The sequence below is a fragment of the Cryptotermes secundus genome, unplaced genomic scaffold (assembly GCF_002891405.2).
Source record: "Cryptotermes secundus unplaced genomic scaffold, Csec_1.0 scaffold901, whole genome shotgun sequence".
Lineage (NCBI taxonomy): Eukaryota > Metazoa > Arthropoda > Insecta > Blattodea > Kalotermitidae > Cryptotermes > Cryptotermes secundus.
This window is the reverse complement of record NW_019729906.1, coordinates 236,005-247,224: the sequence shown is the minus strand read 5'-3', so window position 1 is coordinate 247,224 and position 11,220 is coordinate 236,005. Positions and strand designations below refer to the sequence as shown.

The 11,220-nt window shown below is 40.7% G+C and overlaps 1 protein-coding gene across 3 annotated transcripts in view; it reads left to right on the top strand.

Annotated features, from left to right (window-relative positions):
- LOC111865807 (tRNA-dihydrouridine(16/17) synthase [NAD(P)(+)]-like) overlaps positions 1-11,220 on the top strand; it is a 42,832-nt gene that overhangs the window by 20,544 nt on the left and 11,068 nt on the right. For 2 of the 3 annotated variants that reach the window (XM_023854128.2, XM_023854129.2), the window contains exons 2-5: positions 6,966-7,208; positions 8,344-8,503; positions 9,867-10,062; positions 10,448-10,696. In XM_023854128.2, the coding sequence (XP_023709896.1) occupies positions 6,972-7,208; positions 8,344-8,503; positions 9,867-10,062; positions 10,448-10,696 (842 nt within the window). In that variant the 5' untranslated portion in view covers positions 6,966-6,971. Of the gene's footprint in view, positions 1-6,965; positions 7,209-8,343; positions 8,504-9,866; positions 10,063-10,447; positions 10,697-11,220 lie in introns of those variants that run through there. The other variant, XM_033751974.1, reaches the window with a different exon arrangement.

Genomic DNA, 11,220 nt, shown 5'->3' with positions numbered 1-11,220 from the left:
AACAGTTCATGCCTTAGAACGCACGGTCAGTGTGACCGGCGTATGGCTACTTCACTCTGAAAATATTAAAATGGTAAATGTAAAGGTGTCCCTGTGCTTAAATAATTAAGTACTACACCAGGTAGACGTATGGTGGAGTGGATGTATAGATCCACATGTTCTTGATCACGGCACTAGTTGGAGGTGAGTGGTCAGGTTCACGCCCCGGCCGCTTTAAACCCGGAGAAAGAGCCCTCGGTACTCATTGGATAGGAGGCTGGGTGGGCACCAGAACCGGTCTGAAGGACGTTTACTTACTCACTCATGGAGCTGAGCCCTTCTGGAGGAACCCCCAATTCTGCAGCTACTCAAGAATTTCCCAGTACTTTATGGAACCCGAAGGTTCATTTCATATTCATAAGAGCCCTCCACTGGTTCCTATCCTGAGCCAGATCAATCCAATCCATACCATCCCATCCTCTCCCTCTAAGATCCATTTTAATATTGTCCACCCACCTACGCCTTGGTCTTCCCAGTGGTCTCTTTCCTTGTCTGAAGGATATAGAGAAGAGAAATATTTTGCCTCTGCCGGGACTCGAACTCAGGCGCCTCGGCCTTCCAGCTCGTATCCAGTCGCTGTGCCGAGTGCGCCACCCAGCTCCTCTGAACAATATTACGTCGCGAGTGTGTGGGTGTAGGCATATACGGACCCGTGTGTGCAGCATGTATATATGCTCTGCTGCGTTCTCCGCTCCTATCATTTCTTGTATGAACAACCCCTTGATCTTTCTATGAGAAAAGAATAGAAATCGATTTCATAATACGAAGGCATTTGGTATCATTTGAAATGTTCCCTATCAGCAAGAATAGAGACTAGTGTAGAAATATAGGTATTCACTGTTACAGTCAGTGTCGCCCTACACTGGCACATACATTCGTACTCTGATATACACATCATGGCAGCCATTTTATTGACTAGATCTTCCATGCGTGATTCATATCCAAGTGTGGCCGTGTTCCCACGTCAGTCATCCCTTAGCACATTTTATGCTGTTGTTAGTAGCGTCCCGCATAATGATACCATGGGTTCATTTCCCTCGTGTCACTATTGGTTTGCTATTTATACCATGACACTCACATATATATATATTTAAGCCCATAAATAAAGTTAGTCTGGAATAGCAGGAAAAATATGTCTTTATTTTACAAACTGTTTGCTTCTCGAATCCTTTTGAACGGTAACATTCTGGAAGAACTCTTGACACCAACCCATTTTTATTCAAATGGCTGTTTCTGAGTTATTGTAACACAACGAGTGATCCCTATGTAAACAAAGCACTGAAATCAATCAAACTCAAATTTCAGATAAATTTGGCTTACCTAATGCGACAGTTGGGTTTCCTGTCTGTTTGAAGTCATCACTTTTTTTTAATTTGTAGGATGGGATGAGACCTAGTCCGCTTGGTACACTGGCCACTATTTGTCGTATTGTATCAGCCCCGGATGATAGATGATGAATGTGGAGCAGTCGATGGAATGAGAATTGGCAAGGGAAACCGAAGTACTCTGAGAAAACTTACTCTAGTGCCACTTTGTGCACCACAGATCCAACATGACCTGACCTAGAATCGAACCCAGGTCGCCGTTGTTGGAAGCGTGCCACAAACTGTCTGAGCTAACACGGCTTAATGTTTTAAGGCACCTACAATATCAGAAAGCAGTTTGCTCATATCATGTACTGCATTAATTCTGCTATGGTATTTGACTTCCGTTGCTGCACATGTTGAGAACATCGTTTCATTTGTACATATACAGATGTAAATTGAAGTAACTTCTTTGCCGCTAGGCTTAAAATGAGAGGAAACTCCTCCTGCAAGTCAGCTCAAAAGCTGATCATTATGAGCTTCATATCTTTCAATGCCGCATCTCTATAAATATCAAGCAATCTATATGCGTGGAATTACCATCATCACAACGTGGTATGTAATCAGTAATAATTATATACGTATTTTTATTCGACTTCAGCTTAAATGACCATCCACAGGTTGATGACTGACCCACACAAATTTCTTCACCAACAGCATCTTATTAAACAAGGCACTCAGGAAAGATATACCAATCTACAACAGACTAAAGGAAACTACAGGGTGATTCATATAGAACCGGTCCGACGAAATGAGCTGTAATATAAAATATACCATACAGATATTAAAGTAATTTACACATATCTTATCTTGGATTGTGTGCCGTGATCAGAGCAGGTGTTGAAAGTGTCCGCGTTTGCATATTCGCCGTGACTCGCTGCAGTGTTTCTTCAGTGATATTCCTGATTTCAGCCGAAATGTTGTCCTTTAAATCCTGTAACGTACGCGGTTTGTTCGCCAACACCCTGTCCTTCAGTAAACCCCAGAGAAAAAAATCCGGGCTGGTAAGGTCGGGGGATTTTGGGGTCCACATCTTTTTAGAGATGACGCGATCGGGGAAGAAGCTCTCAATCAGTTCCATGGACATGTTGGACGTGTGGCACGTCGGTAAATCCTGCTGAAAACAACCCTGTGTAAGTTCCACATCATCCAGCTGCTGCACGAAATCGTAAAAAATACAGCAATATAAGGTGCTGTCCACGGTCGTGTCGAAGAAGATCGGTCCAGTGATTCGTAAACCAGAAATGGCGCGCCACACACCCACTTTTTGTGGGTGTAGTGGTGTATAGTCGACTCAGCACGGCCCACGGATTATTATGTCGTAAATGTGAGCTGTTATATGCATCACCTGCGGAATTATTGGCAAATTCATCGGGCCGGTTCTATACGATTCATCCTGTATTATAAACATACTACGCATTAAACCGCAACTGATTTCATAATAAAACAGAAGCCCATAACTTACAATGATCAAACATCATGGGAGATCAAGAAAAAAAAAGTCAATGTAGACAAGACATAAAGGAAGATCAACATTAAGCTAAAAATCGCCGATACAGATACAGTACATCAGCTTCCGACAACAGTTTACAGATCCTGTATCTGAAATATAAGCAACTCTACATAACGACATTCTAGAAAACCAAAAATAACGGCTTGAGCAACAGTAGAAGAAACAATATCAATACCAAATGTTCAATATGAGAACCTATAATAATAATAATAATAACCCAGACGTGACTAACATAAAATTATAAATGAACATCACGCCTTTTTATTTTTTAACTTATAGTATTTTAACAGTTGGCAGTGTTTTAAAACTGGGTACGCCGTAGCGTAGTTTGTTGAGGCACTATGCTACAAGCGCGAAGGTCGCGGGTTCGAGTCCAGGTGAGGTGAAGTTTTTAAATTTACCTAATCCATCCAGGCACACTATGGCCCTGGGGTCGACTCAGCCTCAAACAGAAATGAGTACCAGAAATCTTCCTGGGGGGAAAAGGGCGACCGGCGCGTAAGGCTGACAACATTACCGCCATCTCTGAGCCGATTGTATAGAAAATATGGGACCCTCAACGTCTCACAACCCTGTGTGTCTTCACGGCCTGTTACAGGGATAACTATACATGTACTTAGTACATAGTTTTAAAACTCCTAAAAATCATGATTATTAACTTTTAAGAATTGAATGTAACCCCAGAAGGCCACATTGATTTTACATAGACTGATGTATTTGAGTAGACATAATCAGTTGATTCGCCAATGGATTAATGCCTTTGCTTCAGGAATAACTACATGACATCTGTACGAACTTTTGAATAATAACGGTTTCATCGCATGACAGTGCTCTGGAATAATAAGGAAGTACATGAAATGCTACAATTTACGGGATTGACTCAGGTTTTTTCGAATGCAGATCGCCTGTTCTCTGTGCTAGATAGTTCTCTGCATCATCATGTGTGAGGTGAATGGGCATATCAACTTCCAGTTCATTAACCNACCCCCCCCCCCAACCCACTTTTTCTCAAACTATAGATTCATCGCGAACTTAACTAAGGGGCGTCGCCAAATTCTCGGAAATTATTTAAAATATAATTGTATTTACTCAGTTTTGGCAATTTAGTAAGATTTATTATAGGTGATTTAAAAAAATGTATTTGCAGCCAGCGAAACATTTTGCGAATTTTTCATGACTGTGCAGAAACATTTTATAGCTTACTGTAAGTGTGAAGCTACTCGTATTTATGTTCCTGCTATCACTGTGCAGCCTGATAGAGACCTGCAACAATGTAAAGTACTTCACTTTTCACTGACTGGCAGAGACTAGAGGTCGCATAAATATATTTATTATTTTAGTGGTCGTGGTATCACAGGGTTTGAGAGTCACTGCCCTGACCCATAGATAGAACCATTTTGTACAGAACTTTGACATTGTCAGTCCTGGTATTATTATAGTTAATTAACAGAATGCAAAATTTGTGTAATATGTTCTGCATAGCATGTAATATTTTGTTTTGCCCCAGATGCGTCAACTGTTATACAGCCATCTTCAGTACTTTAACATACTATTATTGGTTTAATACCAATCTAGAGAGCTGTAGATTAGAACAGTGTTTAAAAATCTGAAAATATCAGTTGGGTGACTGAAATGAGATGATAGCACGTAGTACAGATTAAATTGTAAGTTATTTGACTCTCTTTGACCACCTCTGTGGTCTAGTGGTCAGAGTTCCTGGCTACAGATCGAGAGGTCCCGGGTTCGATTCCCGACGCTACCACATTTTCTGAGAATTAGTGGGTCTGGAAGGGGGTCCACTCAGCCTCGTGAGGATAATTGAGCTATTTCAAGGAAATAGCAGCTCCGGTCTAGAAAACCGAGATTAACGGCCATGGGGATCCGTTTGCGCTGACCACGCAACATCCTCTATCCGCTAAAGTTGGCACTGACTTCGCCGACAAACAGCGGTCACTCGGTTGGTATAGTTTACTTGCGGATTACAGACAACGAAGATTTTTAGATATAATATTAAATGTATTATTAACATTGTGTCATGAATAATATGTATTTTCAGTTTCATGTTTCACTTCAATTCTAATGAGAATAAGTACATTAATAAGAACATTAAAGATAGGAACATTTCTTAAAAATATCCTTAAACTACAACAGTAGCAGTACCCCCTCTGTGGAAACAAAACATGAACTTTAAATATAGCTCGTCATAATTGAATATCCATTTTCAAGATGTACTGCCTGAGATCAGTATCAGGCTCCGTCTCTCGAGGTTAACAAGAAGTGCAAGGATCTAGACCTAAGCACTGTAAGTCACCCCTGTATAGGGGCATTAACACAGCTCAAAAGATTAAAGATACTTGTACAGTGGCTATAACATTTTGGTGAGAAAACATCATGAGAACAGGCCATTCAGGAGGATAATACATTGTGATAATAGAAGTTTCAGATGGGCAGGACATATAGCATACAGAATGTTGGTTGAGAAACCTCCATCTTCAGGGTTGAAATATTGCGGGTTGAGGAACTGGCTGAGTGGTATAGAAAGGTTGCAAGGAAGATAGTCACTCAGACTCATGGAAAGGGGTAAGGATACTTGATTCCAGTGCAGGCCAATGGAAATAGTAAGAAGAATAATAGTCCTTTTCTGGGACACATTATCACAGGAGGAAAATGGCATTGTTTTCTCACAATTCAGTTTCCTTGTGGTAGTTCCAATAAATCTTATACTGACCTTCTGGTCCAAGAGCTTGCACAGCCCTGCCTTTGGGAAACAAATATACTGCTTTTAGGAAACAGATAAAACATTACAATGGACAATATTGAAAAAATTTACAGATTGTTCTAGTAGAATCAAAGATTGATCCCTGCATATATTCTTTTCCCACATGGCATTCAAACTAGAGGCAAATACTTTGGCCTGCTGTAGTGTGCTGTCAGGCAACTAAAACTAAAGGAACATAAAAGTACAGAGTGTCTCCTTTTCTTCAGTCCCTAAAGTACAATCATCTTGAATGTAACATCATGTAATACAGTAGAAATACACCAATATTTCAGAAGAACTTACTGCCTCCATCTTAATGGTTGCAAAACTAAGCCAAGCAAGTGGCCAGAAAGAAGCCACTAGCAAGCAAAGCTGTGGACATTGGCGGCCACATAACCAACTGGTGGAGGTGAATGTAGCGGTGCCAAAAACAAACCAAGAAACCAGACTAAAACTAAATATATTCATACTCACAATGTCCTGCTTTCCATTCTCAGCCCAAAAATCCATGTCCACTGATGAAAATTTGTCATAATTTTGCCCNTTTTTTTTTTTTTTTTTTTTTTTGCAATAAAATGCTGGAATGATGCCATCAGATGTTCAGTAGCGGCAGTACCATGAATCTTCCTGGTTGCAAAGGATGGTCAATGCATAAGAGTGACAGCCTCACTGCTATCTATGAGCCAATTGTCAAGAAATTGTGGGAGCATCAACATCTCACAAACCTATGGGCCTCTAGCACATGTTACAGGGATAGCTTATTTTTTTTAACCATTCTGAAAACACTCGTGCGTTGATTACTTGTATTATTTAATATACAACCTGCAATGCTTTCTGTATACAGCCTACAAACTAAACATGAAGGATAAGCTGCACCAATAGCACCCCCTTCTGCTGAACCTAAAGGTACAGTTTTCCCTGTGCTCAACAAATTTAACCACTATGCCCTGAAGGCATAGGGGGGAGTGGATGTATAGAGCCACATTTTCTTGACCTCGGCACTAGGCCCAGCCGCTTTACCCCCCGGGAAAGAGTCCCCGATACCCATTGGATAGGAGGTTTTGTGGACCCCAGAGCCGGTCTGGACAATTTGAAGAAGAGAAAATTCTTGACCCTACCAGGATTCAAGCTCTGACCCCTCAGTTGTCCAGCCCATAGCCAGTCGCTATATCAATTACGCTGCCCCAGCTCCTCTGCTGAATGTTATATAATTAAAATTATATGTACTGGATGAAAATAATGAACCAAAATTTGGAAATTTCTTCTGTAAGGAACATGATGTTGTTGGCAGGTCTGCATGTTGCCACCTTCTGAGTTGGGAATGCAGTTCTGGAAAGAGGCATTGGGCTCGCCATGCTACTTGGTTGCCCCCATGGTTGATGCCAGTGAGCTAGCATGGAGACTTCTAAGCAGGCGCCATGGTGCACATTTGTGTTACACACCAATGCTCCACAGTTCTGTGTTCATCCGAGATCCGAAGTACCGCAAAGAGGCTCTGGCCTCTTGTGTTGAGGACAGACCACTCATTGTGCAGGTATAAAACCTGTTATGTTTATATGCATCCCTGCTGAACACCAATTAAAATATCTCTGGCCATACTTGTGCATGAAACAACTTGAGAACCGCAAAATGGATTTCCATGAAATCTCATTTTGGAAGGCCTTATTCCAATTTATTGACACTTTCTAGCTTAGTTAAAATTGGACAAAAACAACAGAAGTTTTGCATGAAGACCTATTCGAGTTTCATGCATATATTGAGTATAATACTTTTCCAAATATTTATTGGAGTGATAAATGTTTTCTTAAAAGTGTAGAGAAAAATGAAATATACATTTTATGTCCAGTAAACTTTTTCCATAAATCTTATATTTTATGAAGTAATGAAACAAAGCAATACATAATTGTTATGCAGATGCATATCTAATTATTTTGGGCAAAAACTGACTGTTGTAAAGTTAATCACATTAAAATATATATAGTGTAAAAACCATAAGTTGTATGTCACTGTATTTGATTTCATATTTACTGTATCATCAAAAATTTAAGAGCTATAGATGTTAGTGAGATCAAGATTTTGTTAGTATGGACAAATTTTCTCTCACATGAGCCACTTCATGTAAAGTAAGGATTATGTTAGACCAATTCAAACCAATGCAAAATTTTTCCAGCAACTTTTAGTGTTCAGATTCCCTGGTATCAAATTTTGTATAATCCATTCAGTAGTTCATGTGATACAGCATGGGAACATACAGGCATGACCTCCCCTCAACATATGTGTTTACTTCATACACTTTTTTCAAACATAAGGGGGCACACGGTAGCATAGTTGGTTGAGGGTCTATGCTACAAGCCGGAAGGTCGCGGGTTCAAATCCCGATGAGGTAATTGGATTTTTTCAGTTGACCTAATCCTCCCAGCCGCACTAGGCCCTGGGGTTTACTCAGCCTCTAACAGAAATGAGTACCAGGAATTAATTAAATAATTTTCCTGGAGAGTAAAGGGTGGCTGGCATGTAAAGCTGACAACCTTACCGCCATCTTTAAGCCGATTGTCTACATAGTGTGGGGCCGTAGAGATATCTGGCGACCAGCCTAGTTTGTAAAGTATAGAATATTTGTTAATATCTGATACTTTTAGCATTTTTTTATGTTTGTGTTTTACTTTCAGTTCTGTGCTAATGATGCACAAGTTCTGCTTGAAGCTGCTCTTCTAGCTGAGCCTCATTGTGATGCAATTGATATAAACTTGGGATGTCCACAAGCAATTGCACGCAGGGGACATTATGGGGCCTTCCTGCAGGATGATTGGCCTCTTCTAACAGATATGGGTGAATATAAAATAAGTTCATGTATTGTCAACTTAGGGGGAACGCGGTAGCGTAGTTGGTTGAGGCACTATGTTACAAGCTGGAAGGTTGTGTGTTCAAGTCCGGATGAGGTCATCGGATTTTTTCAATTGATCTAATCCTTCCAGCCGTAATATGGTCCTGGGGTCAACTCAGCCTCTAACAGAAATGAATACCAAGAATATTCTTGGAATATTCTTGGGGGTAAAGGGCAGCTGGCGCATAGGGCTGACAACCTTGCTGCCATCTCTGAGCTGATTGTCTAGAAAATGTAGGAACCTCAACGTCTCACAACCGTATGGGCCCCCACGGCCTGTTACAGGGATACCTTTACTTACTTACTTGAAGAAGTAAGATGTGAGAATGTGGTCTGGATTGATGTAGCCTAGGCTAAGCCCATTGACAGGCTCTTGTGAACATAATACTGAACCTGTGGGTTCTGTAAATTCTGGGAAAGTTCATGACTAGCTGAGCACTGTTCACTTCTCAAGAAGGACTCCGCAGCATGGAATTAATTAGTTAGTAAATTATGAATTTCACTACATAAAAATGTTCCTGTTATTTGGTGTCTGATATTATTTGAGTGATTAAATCAAGCAGAGGCAGATGGGCAGTACTATAGCATTCATAGGAAGATGAGAAATGCTTAGTAAATTTTAACACAAAATCTTTCCCATTTGGGACCTAGACACAGAGGAGAGAAAAGGTAAGAAAATGGTGAAATTGTCCCTGTGCTTAACTACAGATAATTCAGTGCTGCACCATGAAGACATAAGAGGGAGTGGATGTATAAATTCCTATATTCTTGACCTCGGCACTATTTGGAGGTGAGTGGACAACTTCACACACTGGCCACTTTAAACCCAGGGAGAGTGCCCCTAGTACCAATTGGATAGGAGGCTGGGTGGGCCCCAGAACCGGGTGGGATGACATGCAGAGGGGAAAACTCTTGCTCCTACTGGGATTCAAACTCTGACTCTTCGGCCATGCAGCCTATAGCCAGTCGCTGCACCAATTTCACCGTTCCAACTCCCACATAGGGGACATCAAAATATGAGTATGAATCTTAGAGAAAGAGGACATGAGGTTGTGTACTGGATTGAAATTGTGTAGGATAAGGGTCTGTTGGTTCTCTTTGTGAATATGGTAATTAATCCTCAGCTTTTGTAAATGATGGGTGACTTCCACGTTTTGAAAAAAAAGAAGTTATGAAGTTAGTCAGTTTGTAGTAATTAGCTAGCACTCCATAGAACAGCTCATACTCTGTTATGCATTACAGTACAATGAAAGCAAGAACCACAGTGGAACAGAGTCTGGCTGATGGTATTTTGTTTTGTTATTATAGTGAGCACTTTGCATCAAGAATTATCAATTCCTGTTACTTGCAAAATACGCGTATATGAAGACATTGGACATACAGTGGAGTATGCCAGGATGCTAGAAGCTGCAGGCTGCCAAATGCTGACTGTCCATGGGAGAACCAAGGAGCAAAAAGGACCTCTCACAGGTCTCGCAAGCTGGGAGCACATCAGAGCTGTTAGGTACAACTTGCTGCAGGCTCACTAATCTTTGAATCGTCGTGAATGTCTGGTAGACACAGTACTTTTATGGTGCTGTCCCTTTATAGCTGTAGGCTTAAGGTATCATCATGTTGTGTGTCTGCCCTTACCCCAATAACTCTGAACAAACTGACAGATGCTCATGACACGTAGTATGCATATCATGCCACAGTAGGACACTTCTTTGTATTTGCTAATTTCCTCCCCTCACATATTCATCGTATTAACATGTGACGGTGCAGTATATTTTTGTGAACATGGTGATGAACATATGTGTTTCCTAAAAGCAAGAAATTTTATGACTGGCCCCACTTCTAATATAGTTAACTTGTTAAATATGAATTCAAAACCTAGACCTGTTTCACAGGGAAGGTGTAAACATCCCAGTAATAGCAAATGGCAACATCCAGTGCCTAGAAGATGTAAAGCGATGCCTCGCAGAGACTGGAGTCCAAGGAGTCATGTCAGCTGAGGGAAATCTGTACAACCCCTCCATATTTGAGGGACACAACCCTGCTGCTTGGGAGATGGCACTGGAGTACTTAGATCTAGCTGAGAAATATCCATGTCCCATTTCTTACGTTAGAGGACACCTGTTCAAACTATTCCAACACTGGTAGGTCATTCATTGGCATATTGCATTCACTGTCAAGTTTTGAATTTCTAAGAACAAAACCTGCTTTGGAGGTTATTACGAGTAGAATCATGTTCAGAATGGTTGAGATACATATGAAGATACCAGAAATGCTCAGGCAAATGGAAAACTAATACCAGATATTTTGCTCATGCGTGACATTCCTCAGTGAGGGAGTGATACCTATTAGAGCAAGTGAAGAAGTTTTGTGTCTTGCTGTTTTGTCCTGATAAAATAATTGCTGAATGAAAGCATACGGTAACCAGTGTATACTATCAGCTATAAAATGAAAATTATGGTACTTGATAGTGCCTTTTGTTTGTGATATAAATTCTTGAATCTACTAAAAAATCTGTGTCAGTTTTTAATTATTTAATTACGATGGGGTACCCAAAAGAAACCGAACTAATTTTTTTGTGGGCAGAGCTTTTGTAGTACCACGTTTTGCCGCTATGGGCGCATACAGCTAACATTCCTGAGTCGATAAGCCGACTACCGTTGCTTCA